The 20,067-nt window shown below is 42.1% G+C and overlaps 1 protein-coding gene across 1 annotated transcript in view; it reads right to left on the bottom strand.

Annotated features, from left to right (window-relative positions):
* Window positions 1–493: 493 nt before the first annotated feature.
* Window positions 494–20,067, bottom strand: part of YBX3 (Y-box binding protein 3) — a 33,195-nt gene continuing 13,621 nt past the window's right edge. Inside the window, exons 3-9 of the mRNA XM_063961828.1 lie at window positions 19,557–19,590; window positions 18,030–18,119; window positions 17,096–17,218; window positions 12,073–12,167; window positions 10,989–11,169; window positions 7,095–7,187; window positions 494–1,084 (exon numbers count right to left, since the gene is read on the bottom strand). Of these exons, the coding sequence (XP_063817898.1) occupies window positions 7,128–7,187; window positions 10,989–11,169; window positions 12,073–12,167; window positions 17,096–17,218; window positions 18,030–18,119; window positions 19,557–19,590 (583 nt within the window). The 3' untranslated portion in view covers window positions 494–1,084; window positions 7,095–7,127. The remainder of the gene's footprint in view (window positions 1,085–7,094; window positions 7,188–10,988; window positions 11,170–12,072; window positions 12,168–17,095; window positions 17,219–18,029; window positions 18,120–19,556; window positions 19,591–20,067) is intronic.

Raw genomic sequence — 20,067 nt, 5'->3', positions numbered from 1 at the left:
CTGATAGGGGCTGCATCTCCACTTCTGGAAACCTGCACTTTAGTAACTATACCCAATAATGTAGCTGTGAGTGAGGCACCCATTTGCTCTCTGTGCTTGGATAGTGTGAGGTTTGTACCTCAGCCTGCGAAAACGCACAGATCTGAATTAGGCCCTTAGACCACTGGTTTTGGCAATTGTGCCAAGTTAAGCACAAACTGTATTACATATAAACTGCTCTAAAATTTGATACAGTAAACTGTCAGTCCCGGGCCCAACAATTTCTGATGGCAGCCCTGTGACAACCAATCACATTCTAGTTATCACGCATCTAGTACAGGCTAGAAAATTATACCTAGAATCTTAATAAATCTCCTAACAAGTCAGTAAAGAGTTGCAATCTAAAATCCCATTCATCTCTATTATAGTCCATCTAAAATCAATGGCAAATAAAAACATGCAGAGTAGTAATTTGTTATAAACATTTTTACATCATAATAAAACACAACAGATGTTTCTGATCTCCCAAACCTATTGATTTTATTTCAAAGACATCTAGGGGCTACAAACTTGTTGATAATGAATCAACATTGATGGCAGCGGCTAGGCAGGAGACGTTTGTTGGTTCTTTTATAACTTTTTTTGTACTTAGTGTAGATCTTCATCCATTTAATCTTCAAACAGGATTTCAATCTACCTGTAAATAAAGTTTCCATTTGTTGTCAATTACTTTACATGCCTTGTTGTGTTTTATAGCAGTATACATGAGTCTCAGCATATATTTGAGATATCTTGACATAAACGTGTAATAACAGTGGTCAGAATTCATACTGAACATCTTATATGTGGTTGCAATGTTGTTTTATGGTTATGAGTGACTAGTTTAGGGGTTTCCATGTCCATTTGTAGCACTTTGCATCTTTGACATCTAGGAGGTGTAGGATGTTCATAGTGTACTAGTGATCCACAGCAAGCAAGCTGAGCAGCAATCGGTTTCCCTCCTTATTATTAGGCAACTTCAGAATTATCAAAATCAGTAGTAGTAGTAGGTAGGTAGGTAGGTAGGTAGGTAGTGGTCACTTCCAGTGTTCATCTCACATTCTGCCTAAAAGGAACAAAGCAGAGGTGATACATGATGAAAATGTATATAAAGATTATCATAAAGTAATCTAAGAAGATCCAAACGTTGCCTCTGAAACTGGACAATGCTTATACTGCAGCAGTTTATTAAGATGATGCCCGGGCTGTCCGTATGCCATGGACCTCCTACATGCCATGCATTCCTAGAAACAAATTTTCTAGGAGGGTAGAGCCAAGGGTGTGCCTGTCACCATGCAGACTTCCTGGCCTCGCAGCCCCTGCTTCTGATGGTCAGCTGCACAGCAGACCTTCTGCGGGATAACACTGCGACTGATGGTCGCGACGTTGGATCCCAACTGGCAACGGTGGTCGCAGTTTCATGCAGGAGGCGTCTCTTCTACTGGGATGTCCCCCACTTGCCATTTCTGGAGATCGGATGTAAATGTAATGCTGCTTGCATGTGGAATTGAAATTCCGTCTATCTTTGAATCAGGCCTTTAGTCAGTCCACTGTAATATTTCCTGCCTTGAGCACCACAATCCCAGTGTCTCTTATGCTGCCGAAATTCTACATTGCCACACTATCCCAATTTCACATGCGCCCTCACCCGTCCTCTGCTAGTCTCATATACTCCTCAACCTCTCTCTCTCCTCTCTCTTTCATACTTTCCCAGACGGGTGGTATAAGAGCGGAGGGGCCCCATGTGGGCACCCTCTTCTCTGGCAGTGCAGTAGACTCTAGATTTGTGACAGAGGCTCTATGTACTAAGCCTTGGAGAGATATAAAGTGGATGGAGATAAAGTACTCTCTCCTAGCCTTAGTACATAGACCACAGAGTCTACTGTGCACACACAGGTCTCTGGGTACATTGCATCTGTGCTATGTTTAGAAACTTCTCTACTGTCATGCACAGATCTCCATGGCTGCTACACCATTTTCCCAGTGATTTCTGTCTGCAGCACTGGCCAACGTGGAACTCTGGAGGGATAAGTATAATTATATGGGTGCGGGATGCGCAGTGTGCACAACTTAAATCCATTAAGATATGCCAGTACTCCCAAAACATTGAACATTGGGGAGTCCCAAGGACTTGCAGAAGAGTAGGTTACACTCCCGCATCCCTCCCACTTGTTAGTGAAATGGGCAGGATGGGCATGATCCTCCAGGAACTCTCCTGGAGGGAAAGATTTCAAAGTTGGCGGTATGCTCTCCTTACACGATCAATTTAAATGTAAGTTGGGTGCTGTAGGCCTTCTAAGTATGGGACAGGTCCTGAGCCTCTGAAATGGGGAGGAAGAGATGCCAACGGTCTCAGCTACTATAATACTTAGGGTGGGCTTCTGCTCATGGAGCATCATAGAACCATGTCTGACTGCCATCAATGGCTGACAGAAAACCAGTCCTGCACCCCGCCCCTTACTGATTCTCAATATACTGCTTGCTCGAACGTTCCAGACCCATACTGTGCATATACAGTACAGGTCCTGCGTCATTGGAGGCAGTACAGTTTGGGTGCCAATGGTGATTTCGCGAGATCTTGGACAGAGCTGTAATGGCCGGCCTGCATGACCTCATGGGTCACTCGGACAGTTGATGGTGTCACATGCGATCTGATGATGCATCTTTAGATCCCACATGCATGCAGGAGGTGTCTACTTATACCAGATTCCTTCTGCTGCATTGACACATCACAGTATCGCTGCTGCTTCCAAAAAAATCTGAATCAGGCCCTAGATGCGTGCCTTGGTGTGCAGAGATGTTGACAAATATAAAGAGGTGAACTATTTTCTCCTAAAGAATTGGTATTATTGTTTTACGCTACTTTAAGGCCTAAAATAATAATGATATTCGGCCTAATTCATGTTTGTACACAGAGCCGGCGCTACCTACTCAGCAGAGTCTGCAATGCAGGGAGGCGCAGTGCCGGAGAGGCACCCGCCTTCTTCCCACTGGAGAATGCCGCCGCGGACCTGCAGTATGCCGCTGAGTCTCCAGCAGGTAAAGTGAGCTGATGCTGTGTGTGGTCTCCGGGAGTCCCGAGTACAGGCAACATGACTGCTGCTGAGCAGTCACGTGACCAGGAACTGTCAGCTCTACAGGGAGTGAGAGTCCTGCTGTGCTGTCTATATGGGGGTGCAGTGTGTGTGTGTGTGTGTGTGTGTGTGTGTGTGTGTGTGTATGGTGGCCCAGTATATGTGTGTGTGTATGTGTATGGTGGCACAGTATATGTGAGCACACAAACATAATGTATGTGTGTATATGTGTATGGTGGCACAGTGTATGTGAGCACACAAACATAGTGTACAGTATGTGTGTGTATGTGTATCGGGGCACAATGTATGTGTGTATGGGGGCACAATGTATGTGTGTATGGGAGCATAGTGTGTATGGTGGCACAGTGTGTGTATGGGAGCACAGTGTGTATGGTGGCACAGTATGTATGTATGGCAGCACAGTGTGTATGGTGGCACAGTGTATGTGTGTATGGGGGCACAGTGTATGTGTGTATGGGGGCACAGTGTATGTGTATGGGAGCACAGTGTGTATAGTGGCACAGTGTATGTGTGTATGGTGGCACAGTGTATGTGTGTATAGTAGCACAGTATATGTGTGTATGGTGGCACAGTCTGTTTGTGTGTAGTGGCACAGTATGCACAGTGTATGTGTGTATGGGAACACAGAGTGTGTGTATGGTGACACAGTGTATGTGTGTATGGGAGCACAGTGTGTATGTAGGCACAGTGTATGTGTATGGTGGCACAGTGTATGCGTGTATGGGAGCACAGTGTGTATGGCGGCACAGTATATGTTTGTATGGTGGCATAGTGTATGTGTGTATGGGAGCACAGTGTGTCTGGTGGCACAGTGTATGTGTGTGTATGGTTGCACAATGTATGTGTGTGTACATGGGAGCACAGTGTATGTTTGTATGGGGGCAGAGCGTGTATGGGGGCACAGTGCATGTATGTGTGTGGTCACAGTTTGTGTGTGTATGTATAGGAGCAAAGTGAGTATGGTGGCACAGTGTATGTGTGTATGGGAGCACAGTCTGTATGGTGGCACAGTGTATGTGTGTATGGTAGCACAGTCTGTATGGTGGCACAGTGTATGTGTGTATGGTAGCGCAGTGTATGTGTGCATGGGAGCACAGTGTTTATGGTGGCACAGTATATGTGTGTATGGGAGCACAGTGTGTATGGTGACACAGTGTGTGTGTGTATGGGGGCACAGTGTATGTGTGTGTATGGGAGTACTGTGTATGGTGGTACAGTGTATGTGTAAGTGTATGTGTGTATGGGAGCACAGTGTGTATGGTGGCACAGTATATGCGTGTGTTTATATGGGATCACAGTATGTATGGTGGCACAGTATATGTGTATCTGAGAACAGTATATATGGTGGCACAGTATATGTGTGTATCGGACAGTGTGTATGGTGGCACAGTATGTGTGTGTGGGGGGGCACAGTGTATGTGTGTGTGGATGTGTTTATGGGAGCACAGTGTGTATGGAGGCAGAGTGTTTGTATGAGTATGGTGGCACATGTGTGTGTGTGTGTGTGTGTGTGTGTGTGTGTGTGTGTGTGTGTGTGTGTGAGCACAGTGTGTATGTGGGTACAGTGTATGTGTGTGTATGGGGGCACAGTGTATGTGTGTGTATGGGGGCATAGTGTATGTGTGTGTATGGGAGCACAGTGTGTATGGTGGCACAGTGTATGTATGTGTATGGTGGCACAGTATGTGTGTATGGAAGCACAGTGTGTATGGTGGCACAGTATATGTATGTGTATGGTGGCACAGTATGTGTGTGTGTGTGTGTGTGTGTGTGTGTGTATGTGGGCACAGTGTATGTGTGTGTATGGGGGCACAGTGTATATGTGTGTATGGGGGCACGGTGTATGTGTGTGTATGGAAGCACAGTGTGTATGGTGGCACAGTGTATGTATGTGTATGGCGGCACAGTATTTGCGTGTTTGTGTGTGTGTGTATGGGAGCACAGTGTGTATGTGGGCACAGTGTATGTGTGTATGTGGGCAAAGTGTATGTGTGTGTATGGGAGCACAATGTGTATGGTGGCACAGTGTATGTATGTGTACGGTGGCATAGTATGTGTGTATGTGGGCACAGTGTATGTGTGTGTATGGGAGCACAGTATGTATGGGGGCACGGTGCATGTGTGTGTATGGGGGCACGGTGTGTATTGTGGCATAGTGTGTGTGTGTGTGTGTGTGTGTGTGTGTGAGTGTGTATGGGAGCACAGTGTGTATGTGGGCACAGTGTATGTGTGTGTATGGGAGCACCGTGTGCATGGGGGCATGGTGTATGTGTGTGTATGGGGGCACAGTTTATGTGTGTGTGTATATGTATAAGATTGTTCTACTGTGTGGTGTAATTTGAATTGGGGGTACTATTGTGTGGCTACGCCCCTTCTTTGTTAGACCACACCCATTTGCGGCACGCGTCTTTGTCGCGTACTGTCCCTTTATTAAGTATGGGACAGAGCGCGCAAATTTATAGTTTGCAGGGAGGAGCCGAACACCCTACCACCGGCCCTGTTTGAACGCAATGGGCGATTATCACGCAAGAGGGCGATTATCGGCGGACTACACGTGCCCCAATTGCAATGCACATGCGCAAAGATGACGTTGCGATCCCTCTCAAAATGAGGATTTCATGTAAAGTGATAGAGAGGAAGTGACCGTTTGGAGTATGTTAATGAGGAGTGGTTGGGAAAATACAGGCATGTCTAGGCCATTTTTGGACCGTGTATCTGCTGACGCCTGTAAGCTTGTACATGCAAAAACATGGCGTCTGAGTTTCTACTGACGTGTCCAGCCTTAGCTCTGATGTTCCTTGTTTTTGCATACAGGCTGCGAATGTGTACGCAATTGCGAATTAGTTTACGATGGCTTCAATGGATGTCTCTTTATTTCTGGGCAGCAGCTTCACTTGCTAACGTTAGCATCTCCATAGCCTAGACACTTGCACATGCTAATGCATTAACATGCAAACATGGCGTAGAGTAGACCCACTGTGAGGACATAAGTACTCTCTTTATTACATCTGGTACTTTCGTTTTTCATTTACTTTGACATTGGACAAAACAAACCTAGAAATGTTCTACTAGATGGGAAAGTTACAACCACCTATTTTTTTTTTTAAAGAACACACTTTCCCTGCCCGATGGCTGGTGCAAACTACTGTTCCTTTGCAAATTTTATTATGTCAATATAACATATAGGTGCATTTGTGCAAATTGACAAATCCTACTTTGCTTTTACACACAGGAGGTTATTCCGAATTGATCGCTCGCTAGCTAGTTTTAGCAGCCGTGCAAACGCTATGCCACCGCCCACTGGGGAGTGTATTTTAGCTTAGCAGAAGTGCGAACGCATGTGCAGCCGAGCTCTGCAAAAACAGTTTGTGCAGTTTCTGAGTAGCTCTGAACCTACTCAGCACTTGCGATCACTTCAGCTTAATCGTGTCCGGGTTTGATGTCATACACCCGCCCAGCGAACGCCCAGCCACGCCTGCGTTTTTTTCAGACACGCCTGTGTTTTTGCAAACACTCCCTGAAAACGGTCAGTTGACACCCAGAAACGCCTCCTTCCTGTCAATCTTCTTGCGGCCGTCAGTGCGAAGGAAAACTTCGCTACAACCTGTGCACAACCACAACAGGCTTTGTACCCGTACGTCGCGCATGCGCATTGCGGCCCATACGCATGCGCCATCAGCAGCGAGCAATCAACTCGGAATGACCCCCACAGTGCAATTAGATGACCTTCAGAGATATTTACCTTAATGCTTCTTGTATGAAAATTCTACTTTGTTAGGGCTCAGTATATGTATAACTGGAGTGACATACAATAGATAAGGAAATATACCTGCTATGATAAGGGAAAGGGAAAGCTCAAATTGCCTGCTTTTATTCATCTGTAATGAAACGTATAATTATCATCATTATAGTCCTGGGTGAGTGAGTAGAGGCACAGAGGCAGCCGCAGACATTGTAACTGTAACTGACCATATCACTTACATGATGGACGGACGGTCGGTCGGGTCACTCAGATTACGCAGCATTGCTTTTCTCAACCACTGGCACAGGCTTCTCGGCAGCGCTTTCAGCCAGCTACAGTGCATACATAAAACAGGTTATTTTAGCATCAGCAGTAAGTCCCTCATTAACTCCTATGGCAATAAGAACACAACTATCATCAACATGGCGAGTATTTCATAGAGCTCAGTGTGTAAAAGCCCCTCCTACTGGCTTTTTATCATTTCTGCTATTCCATTCAATTGTAAGGGGTTTACCAACACCCTAATGTTCTTCCCTCTCCCTTCCCACTTGTACTTCGGTGGGGTTTCTTCATCTGACAGCCCTGTGCACCCTTTGCACAACTATTAGTCCATCGGAGTACCTGTACTACCAATTAGTGACCCGCCCCCATAATGATCTCTAAGTGGCAGAGATGATATCTAATGAACAGCTAGGAGTAACATCTGGCTCTTGACAGCAAACATGACGTGGCCAACAGGTAAGGAGTTGCCCATTCTATCTAACCATGCTGGTCAGCAAATGTTCTCACCATCTATACGTACAGAAGAAGGGGGAAACTTATTCTGTGGCATATATTTACCAAAGTGCGGGATTTTAGAAGTGGAGATGTTGTCCATAACAACCAAGCAGTTTCTACTTATCCTTTATCTATTACGTTCTAAAAGATAATAGCAATCTGATTGGTTGCTATGGGCAACATTTCCACTTCTAAATACCTACACTTTAGTAAATAAAATATACCCCTGCATGTCTCTTACTAACTGTGTATGTAACCAAAGATGCTTAGAAAAGTAGGAGTTTCCATAATAAGGGTTCATGTTATGTGCAGTTTTGCCATGAAGCTATTATGCTGATTAGATTTGTCCAGGGACATACTACCAAAGCTCATTTATTTGCACTTAGCAAAACTTCCTACTGTAATAACGGGCACAAGAAAAACTTTAAAAAAATACTTGTATATTATTAATAACTACTACCTGCACAGCCTTGCAGCTCTCTCACTCACAATTATATTATCTCCACACATAAATCAGTGTTTCTCCCTGCTCGCACTCATATCTCTCTGTCTCAGAGCTTCTCTAACTACGCTGCGTGGAATAGAGGTGGTCCAAGGTTGCTCTTTCATACTCTTACTGAGGATTGTTCGAAAATGTTGTCTTTTACCCAGTTGCAAGAAAGATATCCTGAACTACCCATCCCGTTGTTTGCATATTTAAAATTATGGAGTTACAGTATTTATGTTTCCAGGGTACTCTCTCACTTAAATAATGCCAATGTTCCCAATGAACTTGACCCCTTGATAAGAACTTTGGGTAATAGGATATGCTCTACTTCTTTGTTGTATTCCCACATTAGGAAACAAATTAATTTGGATAATTTACGAACGGGACTGGCGAAGTGGACCATAGACTTGCCTACCGTTCCGCTCACTTCGCTCCTAACTGCATTTACCTGTCTCAACAAGACACTAGTGTCCGCTTCCTATGTAGAGATGCATTATAAACTGCTACATAGAGCATATTACACCCTGAAATTACATAATCAGATTCACGGTGCTTCAAGTGTACAACCCCGGGCGCAGATTCATACCACTGTATGTGGAGCTGCCCTGAGGGCCATCGATTTTGGATAACTGTATGTCTGTACATAAAAGACACTTATCCAAACCGTTAAACGTTCCCTGAAAACTCACCTCTTCAGACAAGCCTCTCAAATTCCAGACCCACCCACATAACCTTCAATGCTTCCCTATCTAATTACACCCCCTATGTACAGTACACACATAACCTCAGATATTTTGTCTGTCTTTACTCTCACACCCTCCTGACCCTTATCCAACATTGCTGGGTGACCGTATCATACAACCCATTAAGAACCTAGCAATCTGGTGGACCATTATGCAATAGATAGCATCTATCCTTGTGTATCAATGCCTATTTCCCTATAGATTGTAAGCTTGCGAGCAGGGCCTTCCTACCTCTATGTCTGTCTGTTTTTACCCAGTTTTGTTCTATTACTGTTGTTCTAATTGTAAAGCACAATGAATTAATATCACTGTTACTCCTACTCCGGAGTGGGCCCTTTGGGACATATATCGGACTCCAGTACAGGCCAGACTGTGGGTTGGAAAACTATTGTTGTTAGCTAAATTGGCGGCAGCAGTGAGAAAAACCATATTATCTCAATGATCTCCTCTGGTACATTGGCACTCTCTCTATTTTTGCCCAGTACTTCCTACCTATTCCAAATGGATTGGATAGAGATGTCCCTTAATAAAGAAAAACACAAAAGTTTTTTGACATATGGTTACCCCACGTTAAATCTTTATCCCCTTCCCTTAGAGATTAACTACGGACGTCAGTGTCTCTAACTTCATGGTATAACCGCGAAGTGCTTACGAATGGGCATCCTCCGTTTTAAATATACTATGTCTCCTCATGAACATTTCTCTGAATGCTGTTTAATTTACTGTTGTATGTCTGTTCCTTGTCTCTTGAACATCAAGATTTATGTTCTCCGCCTTTTACTCGCCTGACTAGTATGCTGCTTGATACAATGAGTTTTCTCAGAATGCTTTTGTTTCTTTTAGTACAATAAGTATATTTGAGGGTGAGTGGGAGAAACAGCTAAAAAAATTATTTAAAAACAAATGACAGAGTTATGGCATGTCTGTTATTTTTGCCTAATTTTATGCATATAATAAACATTTATGTAATTGCATGTACAGAACTCATTTCTGGTTTTGGGTAGTTGATAACTGCAGGGCTTTAGTAATAAAATATACAATTGCGGTCTATGATATTTATGGCTGTGAATACTGCTGCAGTACCTACAGTATGCAATAGACTTTGGTAAGTGTTAGGCTCTTCAGTAGTAAGCTTATCACTTCATTTAAATATGGAATGTTTGCCATCCATCAGTCTTTCTACACTATATATATATATATATATATATATATATATATATATAGAGAGAGAGAGAGAGAGAGAGAGGAAAGATTGATAGAGTTTCTGATTTTCACAGTTGTAAATATAAATGAGTGTTAAAAATTTGGTTAATCAATAGAGATGTAAATGTAAATGTCTCAATGTAAGTAAATATTAATCCATGGTTCTTGGCATTGCCCGAGGAGCTCCCGTAGCAGATACGGTAAAAAGTGACAGGACCATTTTTTATAGTTTATTAAATTCTACATACTGGAGGTGCAATCCAAATTTTGATCCGATTGTCCGTTTGGGCATTTTCGTTCATGCAACGCAAGCCTATGTTAAATTTCATCTTCCTAACATATCGGGACGTAAGAGAATTAGGGGTCTATTTACTAAGACTTAGACGGAGATAAAGTACCAGCCAACCAGATCCTAACTGTCATTTTTTAAACACAGCCTGTGATATGGCACTTAGGAATTGATTGGCTGGTACTTTATTTCTGTCCACTTTATCTCCATCCAGTGTTTAGTAAAAAGACCCCTTAGTGATAAGTCAGTCAGTCAGTCAGTCAGTCAGTCAGTGAGTGAGGGCTTTCGTATTTTTGTAGTTTATTAAATTCTACACACTGGAGGTGCAATCCAAATTTTGATCTGATTGTCCATTTGGGTGTTCTTGTTCACGCAATGCAAGACATGCATCGGTAATGACATCATTAGGTCAACCCACTTTTCATCCCCTTGGGGGAGGGTTATTAAAATTCTAATTACATAGTTTTCCTATTTCCAACCTGAAGAATACCTATATTACATTTCATCTTCCTAACATATCGGGAAGTAAGAGAGTTAGTGATGAGTGAGTGAGTGAGTGAGTGAGTGAGGGCTGTCGCATATAGATAGATAGATAGATAGATAGATAGATAGATGTTAATGCAATGTTACAGACCTTAGTTGTCTCTTTGCCCCCCTGTGCTGGAGCATTTACTTGATCGGGTCGACGCCGATAGTTGTACGGTCTTCTGAACCCACGGCGGTTCTGTTGTTGATCTGGAGCCCCTGTCTCATACTGATTGTCCGTGCTCTCATTTTCCCCAGTAGGTGGAACAGGTCTGGGTTGAGACACGGGTCTGTGTAAAAATAATAAAAAAGAGGAGTTTACAACATAAACTGTACACACTAAGTACACTACTACCTCCTGGAGTACACAGGCTTTATTGGTCTCTTAAAGATGCCATATGGGACATGGCTCTTGTGAGTCCAACATGGGGTGTTGGACTATGTATAACTTTATGCCCACACCTGTCTACTAATGTGAAGCCCATCTAATAAGTAAAGAGGAATATACAGAAAGAAATTAGGAATTCATTTGAATAATCTGAGTAAATTCAAAGGAGAAATCCATATATAATTCCCTGTAACTAATAGAACCGTATGGGCTTTATATCCATGACCAAGCTGCCATCTCAGCTCCTATCATTGGACAAAATAGAAACTGCTCACAGCTCTGGCTCATCCATTTACTTTCTCAGTAACTGAGATCAGAACATCACAGAGGCACCACCTGAGGTGAGAATCTCACAAACTACTGTTGTCTTAGTGAAAAATTGTAGGCAAAGTTTCTTCTTTAAGAACTGCAATTTAGGGACAAATCCAGACTCTTAGTTATTCCATGTACAGCCTACTAATGCATGTTTGAACATTTCTTTGTATGTGATAGGTTTTAATTTTGAATTTACTATCTAGTGCTTCAAGCAAATATGAATAATAAATATGGGAAATAAGTATCTAAATAAAACTTTATGAAAATATTCCTCAGAAAACATGTATGACCAGAAATGAATTTTACATGTCTGTAATTTGTCTAGTTTATTTCCATTCACAAATATAGTAGATGAGCAACAAGCGACCAACACATATCAAACTTTACATTTCTACTAGCACTGGACATTTATTAAACCACAGTTGTTATTTAATGTACCCAATTAGCAGCCTAAAAAAGGGTAACCTGATTACTGACAGCACAGACTTACCGGCGATACCTTCCACGGTAGTTGGTAGGTTGGCGCATTGGTTGCTGGGCTTGAATTGTTTCAGGGACACCGTCTTTCATTTCCCCATCTCCTCCCTATAAGGAGGGAGATATATCCAAGTGATCAATCACCTTAAATGAGTTGTCATTCCACAATACAGCATACCTTCCAAAGGCAGACTATGGAGATGTCTCTACAATAGCTCTACAATAGAGTTCTATGGAATAGTAAAATCTGCTTTTTTCCCCCTGCTGTGACAATGAGTTCTGGGGGAACCCCCCTATGTATGCTACATATAGGGAACATGTTTGTCTAAGGAAGAGCTGTCAACCCCTACATTAAATACAATAGGTTAATAAAAAAAACAAGTTCCATTTATATATATTTCTAATTTCTGTAATGGGTCCAAAATGATATTTGTTAAATTTTTGTTACCAGAAAAACTAATACTACATGGAGTATTCGATTCATTTTCTCTTACATTTGACATGTATTGTAGACAAATCAATGTGTAACAACATGGAGAAAATATACTGCATTGTGCTGTATTGACTTTTGTCACCAAAGTTTATAGGGGCCATGACTAGATCAGGTTTATCTGAATGTACAGGGAACTCCAGCAGCCACTCCTGAGCATGGTTACTTTGGTGCAGAGTCAACCTTGCCCAACCACCACAGGGATAAACCACCTGCATATGCATTAGTTTACAAAGATCTTCTAAAATGTTCTAGACTATTTTGATAGACATGCCTGTCTTGCATATTTACAAGGTCTTTAATATATGACAAATCATTGTGGGCATGATCTGTGGACACGTGTGCTTGTAATTTGAGTTGTCCAGTTGACTGGGCTTTCACACTCCCTTTTCTCTTATAATCCTAAGCATCTGTTTCTCTCTCACAAATAGTATGAAATTCAGGAGACAAATTTAGACTTTCAACAGCAGCAGCTGCTCCAGTTAGTCTTCATTTACCCCTTCATTTCCAGGAAGCACTGACATGAGTCATTTAAGACTTAGAACTGTCACAGCTATATCTACACTGTTACTTTACCTGAGTGTGGGTATTACTTGTCTCTAATGAAAAACAACAGCAACAAGAGAGTCGGCTTATGTGTACAGAGTGGTCTTTAAGGGGAAACTGTAGCTAAGACTGTTTCTGTCTCAATAAAGTTCCCCAATTCCACTAGTAGGACCCACAAGGTTTTTAAAGATGTTATCTGTGGACAAAGGGTAACGGGAGATAAATAGTTTCAATTTATATTGTTTAAATAGGCTATATTCATATTTTAATATTCAATAGTGGATTTACTTGCTGTTTAGTATTTGACATTTTGATGTCTTAATAATAGCTATGGGAGAGACTTATCAAAGCTTACAGAGAGATGTACTAGTCAATCAGCTTCTCCCTGTAAATGTAATGGCTGTGCTTGAAAAAAAAAATGGCAGTTAAAAGATGATACTTTATCTCTCTCCACTTTATCTCTCTCTAAGGTTTCATAAATCTTCGCCTAAAAGTGAGAACTTGGAGTATAATGGAATAATAATTGCAGTATTGTCTTAATGCAAGATTTTTTAAGAGCAAAATGTTAAAGACAGTTTTATAAATAAGGGAAATTAACCTTGTGATTTTTTTTTATTATTTATGATGTTTCAAAAAGTTAGTCTGACTTAAAACTATAAGTTTGTTTTGCCATTGATGAACCCCCAGACATTCTTTTTGCTGCAATTACCATATTCATCTGACAACCTTCAAGCATATAGTAGGGCTAAAGTATTATCCCTTGTAGGATGACTATTCCAATGCAACAATAGTGTATTGTCAAGGATCCTTGACAAAGTGTATTGAACGTTTTGGAACTATGGACACTGTTAACTGTGACTCCACCCCGCTACACCTGCTAAGTCTATGTGTAATTGGATACCCCCTACTGTATGGTAAGCACTAACCCAGTGGTTTCAAAACTTTTTTGAATCACGGCACCTTAGAATATCAGAATTATTTTCACGGCACCCCTAGGCCAAAAATTTCTTATTGAGAAATTTAGAAAGAAATATTACATTAAGTAGATCGCGTATATGTCATCCTTAGGGTCAGTTGTGTGGTGAGGGACAAGATTTGCTTCTGTTTGGCCACATATTTTATGACTGGCAGCCACCAGCACTGGTTTTGCTTATTATATTGACCATGAATAATTTGAATTGGTCCTGGACCACCAACCCAGTGCTCCCATGCCTGTGTCCAGAGGCACCCCAGGGAGCCACGGCACACAGTTTGGGAACCTCTGCACTAACCTCACAGTCCCAGTTGTCCCATATTTTCCTGGACATTCCAATTTTGTGGTCTCATGTTCCTCCTTTTTCTAAAAAAGAGCTATAAACTATATGTTTATGTTGTATGTTTTTTATTGTGTTTTTATATATTTGCTGAAGTCATAGGGCTTTATTTACAAAGCAGCGGCTTGCTCAGTGGGTCTGGTGTAAAAATGTAAAGTGGCACTAACAAAGAGTGTAAAGCTTGCCAGGCTTTACACTTAATGATAGTGCTGCTTTAAATTCTCACCTCAAACCTGCCAAGAAGTAGCCGCTTATAAAAGCCATCGCTTCGTCAATATAGCCCATAGCCTCATTTCATACATTTACAGTTTTTATATATACTGCACATTATCACATTTGTGCTCATCCTCACTGCATTCTATACCTTTCATTCTTTGGACTGAGTGGTGTAGGAGTTATAACAAGAGCAGCATTCTTGGTTGTTGTTACTACAGTTTAATGGATTAGTTAGTTTAGGAGTAATTTTAATTTCTTCTATGCAAGTTGTCATTTTCTATAATGTAATAGATAGTCAATAAAATAAACTTGATAGTGCGGGTTACCAATACAAAAAGGGTACTAATAAGATTGACAGAGTAACTTGTGACAAGTGCCAAGAAAATTAATGCACTGTAAAACACACTGCAGTTGAAATGACAGTGTATTGCCAGTATAGTACAGTACAATTAGGCCAGAGCAACCGGAGAAATTAATCTGCCCCCTGTCTGACTCCCAGCTGGGCAGGTGTGGCAGTAGTGGGGTCAGTGACTTCATCTCTGCACTGACTACCTAAAGAATATCATAAAATACCCCTTCTTTATGGCCATTGGTGGGAAAAGGGGAATTGGTTGTGTAACTCCAGCTCCTCTATCTGCATCTTTAACTGGGTTGATATGTCATAGAGGATGAATGGGAAGTTGGAAGTAGTGAAGAGGAATGGCCGGAAGTGATGAAGAGGAAAGGCCAGGAGTAATGAAGAGGGAAGGCCAGGAGTAATGAAGAGGGAAGGCCAGAAGTAATGAAGAGGGAAGGCCAGGAGTAATGAAAAGGTAAGGCCAGGAGTGATGAAGAGGGAAGGCCAGGAGTGATGAAAAGTTAAGGCCAGGAATGATGAAGAGGGAAGGCCAGGAGTGATGAAGAGAGAAGGCCAGGAGTAATGAAGAAGGAAGGCTGGGAGTAATTAAGAGGGAAGGCCAGGAGTGATTAAGAGGGGTGGCTGGGAGTTATGAAGAAGGATGACTGGGAGTGAGGAAGAGGGATGGCTGGAAGTGATGAAGAGGGATGGCTAGGAGTGATGTAGAGGGATGGCTGGGAATGATGATGAGGGATGGCTAGGAGTGAAGTAGATGGATGGTGGAGAGTGATGAAGAGGGATGGTGGGGAGTAATAAAGAGGGATGGCGAGGAGTAATAAAGAGGGATGACTAGGAGTGATGAAGAGGGACAATCGGGAGTGATGAAGAGGGATGGCCAGGAATTATGATATGGGATGGCCAGGAGTGATGATAAGGGATGACTGGTAGTAAGGCAGAGGGATGGCCAGAAGTGAGGAAGAGGAATGGCCAGGGGTGATGAAGAGGAATGGCCAGGAGTGATGAAGAAGAATGGCTAGTAGTCATGATAAGGGATTACTGGGAGTTATGAAGAGGTATGGCTGGGGCTGAGGAAGAGTGATGGCATGAAGTGATAAAAAGGGATGACCGGGGGTGATGAAGAGGGATGGCAGAGGGTGATGAAGAGAGATGGCAGGGGGTGATGAATAGGGATGGCCGGGGGTGATGGAGATGGATGGTGGGCAAGTTGATGAAAGGAGATAATGGGTCAATGAATAACAGGTGGGGAGTTGATGAAGGTGTATAATGAAGGGGCATGAAGAGATATACAGAACAAAGAATAATGAGTGGAGGGAATTACGGAGATATTGAAGGGCAGTGATGTATAGTACAGGCAATGGGATGAAGAAGGGAGATAAACAGATAATGTTGAGGGGAGATAAATAACAGTGATGGGATAGTGGTGAAATGACATAATAAAGGGGGGTGATGAAGAAAAAAGGTTGTGTGGTGAGAAAATACAATAAAAGGTGGTGATAAAGGGGGGGGGTGGAAATAACAGGGATGGCAGAATGGTAAGCAGAGATAATGCAGGGGCTGTTAGAGTAATGAAGAGAGATAATAAAGGGGTAATAATTAGCAGGGGTGGGAAGACAAGGAGAGGCAATAATAAAGGGTGGGGGTCAGTAACAGCGTGAATAGTTGGTAAATAGAGTAATGAAGGGATATCATTAATGGTGGGCATGTGGTGATGAATACAAGGAATGGGAGGGTGAAGAAGGAAGATAGTTATATAAGGTTATGCATAATGAGTGGAGGGTATGATGAAAGGAGATAATGAAGGATGATGACAGAATAATAAAAGGGATAAATAAACATTGAAAGTAAAATGGATGGGGGGCTACTGATCAGCAGCTGTCTGCGGACACAAAGGGAGCCAATAGATTTAGGATTATTACAGTGCTGAAATAAATACAAAAGGGAAGGGTACAGATACGGCAACATAGGCAAATCATGCAATGCTGCTAATTACTAAGAAGTGAAGATCAGAATATAGTAGTTGGAGTACATGCTGACGATACATCACAGCTCATGACACGTCACCGTCGCTTTCTCATACACTAAAGAAGTCATAACTGTGTAGCCTATTACATACCTCCCTTGGGGGCCCTCTTCTGCGGCCATAGTAACCGCGGCGATATCTACGTCGGTCTGCAGCGTAGCGACTACCTTGAACTGGGGCCCCTTTCGGGCCAGTTACATTAGATGCCTCGGCGCCCTGAGAATATTGATGATGGAAATGGAATTAGAAGATTTAGCATTTAAATGTATATTGCAATATAACATGAACAGTTTTGGTTTAGGATAATATAACCCATATGTTTTAACTTTGGATCTAAGTATCCTTCTGCAAAAAAGAGAAGAGCTCCCTCAGAGTTACCCACCAGACAGCACCAATGAGTAATTTCAAGACCAAACATTACATCACCTATTGCTCTGCCCAGCAATGCAGTAGGTGAATCCCAAATACTGTTTATGCCTTGTGCATGTGAGAGGCATTTAAACAGTGCAGGGAGGGAGGTCAACCTGGGGTTAACCAAGCTGTTCAAGAAACACTGGGCACGCCCTCAGAGTGACGAAAACAAGGAACATACCACAAGGCCATATCCTTCCACCTGAGGCCACACCCCTTTTCAGCAAGCCTGAACATTAGAGGAGTGAGAAAATGCTACAAGGGGAGGTCAATTGCTACAGCGGGATCTGCAAGTGTGATTGAAAAAATGCCAGAGGGGTAGGCAATAATGCTGCAGGGGTCTTGGGATAATGATACAGGGGTCTGCTAAACATGCCTAGTTCTAGACACCCTTTAGGCATATTTTTTTTCTACTAAAATAGTTAATATGTTGTTAAATAGATGATCTTGACTTAATTAAATAGCAAAAAAAGAAATAAATTCAGATGACATTTTTGCAAAGTTTACCCCTGACATTTTTGCAAAGTGTACCCCTGACATTTTAAGTGATTGGATATACCCTGATCAGAGAATGCAGACCCTGACGATGACGGATACAGTCTAGCAGATATCTTACCTTTTCCCCAGCAACAACATCAAACTCCACAACCTCTCCATCCCCTACGCTCCGCAGGTATTTGCGAGGATTATTTTTCTTGATTGCTGTCTGTAAACAAGTAACAAGCATACAATATCAGTTACCATATATTTATACTGACTGACACATAATTTACCAGGACTGAAAATACCCTACTTAGGAGCTGTTTAGAGAGTGGGGTGTGCTTAAAACCGCACGGCCAGTTACATTCATGGAATAAAGCACAGCCACAAAAAAAGTTAACATTTCTAACAGAAATTTACTTTACAAGCTGTTTATGTCAATTTATGTATCATGTAATAATGTATTTATATTTACATGTATGAACTATACAGTTCCTTCATGCACTAAGTGTAATAATGTGAAGTGAACACAAGTGGTTTAAAAATTAGATTAGTGTCAGTAGTAGACAAGTTAATGACTGACCCCCACAGGGAGAATTCACACCACAGAGTCCACCTCATCAGCACATTTGCTGTGCTTGGCAGAGTGAGAAGGGAACAGGTGCCTTGTACATAGGACAGCAGCAATATCAGGCCCCGTGCCATTAGTGGGAACAAACGCTGCATGACAACTGGAATAACTCCAACACCCTATCCCCAAGTAATTATGCTGTGTTTTGTTAAAACAATTAAATTAAATTCAACTCGTAGCTGTGATTCTGAATTGTCTGTGCACTTTGCTAATATAAGTTACTATACGTGGAGTATTATCCACTGACTACTCATATTGACCCATGAATGACTCTGCTCTGTGTGCTTGTCAACTGGGACCGTGTTAGTTCCTCTTACATTACCGCCTGACAGATCTGGCATTAGTGGAGTGTTCTATTTTAGCTGATCAGGAGGACTAACGCCTGTGTATGTCAAAAAAGAAGGGATGAAGGATTTGTTAGGAGTGAATGAGTAGCCAATCTTTAATGTAACCATGACACACTTTGGAGCTTGGGGCCCAATCCATGTTTGTATGGAATTGCACAGCCACAAGGAAGCGGGGCTAGGTGCCAGCCCCGCGCCCCACCCCCTCAAATGCTGCAACATGTCACTCATGCTGTGGCTAACAGGGGGCTGCGGGCTACATTGCAAGAACCGCTCTGCACATGCACAGACCATTGGTTTTGCATACACATATCAATCAGGCCTTTGGTGCATATGACTTTAAATGTACAATAGAGCAATAACACATTTCTATATATATACAATTACTGGCATACAGGTGGAAGTAAGCTTAAGGGGGAATTCAATTGTGCCTGATACATTTTTGTGAAAAAAAAGTCTTTACCGTGATTTTTCACCTGACGGTTTTATCAGACAATTCAATTGCAGCCAGTTTTTCTCACACAATAAGAACCCATTTTCGTGCGAAAACATATAGGATCCGGAATCCATGTATTTTCGCAATCGCGGACGCAAAAAATGGCACTTATCAGGGATTTTATTTCACCTCTATTGTAATAATTATCTGAATAGTACAGAAAAATATTCCAGCATGCAATTCATCTCTCACCTGGTGGACAAATACATCTTCTTTGGTGTCATTCCTATGAATAAAAATAATAATAATAATAATAATCACAAAGTAATGTAAGGTGCACATATTTAGTTAGCAGAATCATCACAGTTATATTGCATGGCGCACTGCCTTTGTGTTTACTGTTATTTGATTAGACCAGTGCTTCCCAAACACCACCATTATTGTCCAGGTTTTAAGCCTTTATGCTTGAGTCCAGATGGCTACATCAAAATTACTAAAGTACTAATTAAGTCACTTGTGCCCAAACATATATATCCTTAAAACCTGGACTGTAATGGTGGTGTTTGGGAAACTCTGGGTTAGGCAATGTGCATATATCTATCTTAGGGGGTCATTCCGAGTTGATCGCTCGCTAGCTGCTTTTAGCAGCATTGCACACGCTAGGCCGTCGCCCTCTGGGAGTGTATCTTAGCTTAGCAGAATTGCAAACAAAAGAGTAGCAGAATTGCTACTAAAAAATGTCATGCAGTTTCCGAGTAGCTCC

This window comes from Pseudophryne corroboree, chromosome 3 (genome assembly GCF_028390025.1).
Source record: "Pseudophryne corroboree isolate aPseCor3 chromosome 3, aPseCor3.hap2, whole genome shotgun sequence".
Lineage (NCBI taxonomy): Eukaryota > Metazoa > Chordata > Amphibia > Anura > Myobatrachidae > Pseudophryne > Pseudophryne corroboree.
The sequence above is the reverse complement of the archived record's forward strand: the minus strand, read 5'-3'. Positions and strand labels throughout refer to the sequence as shown.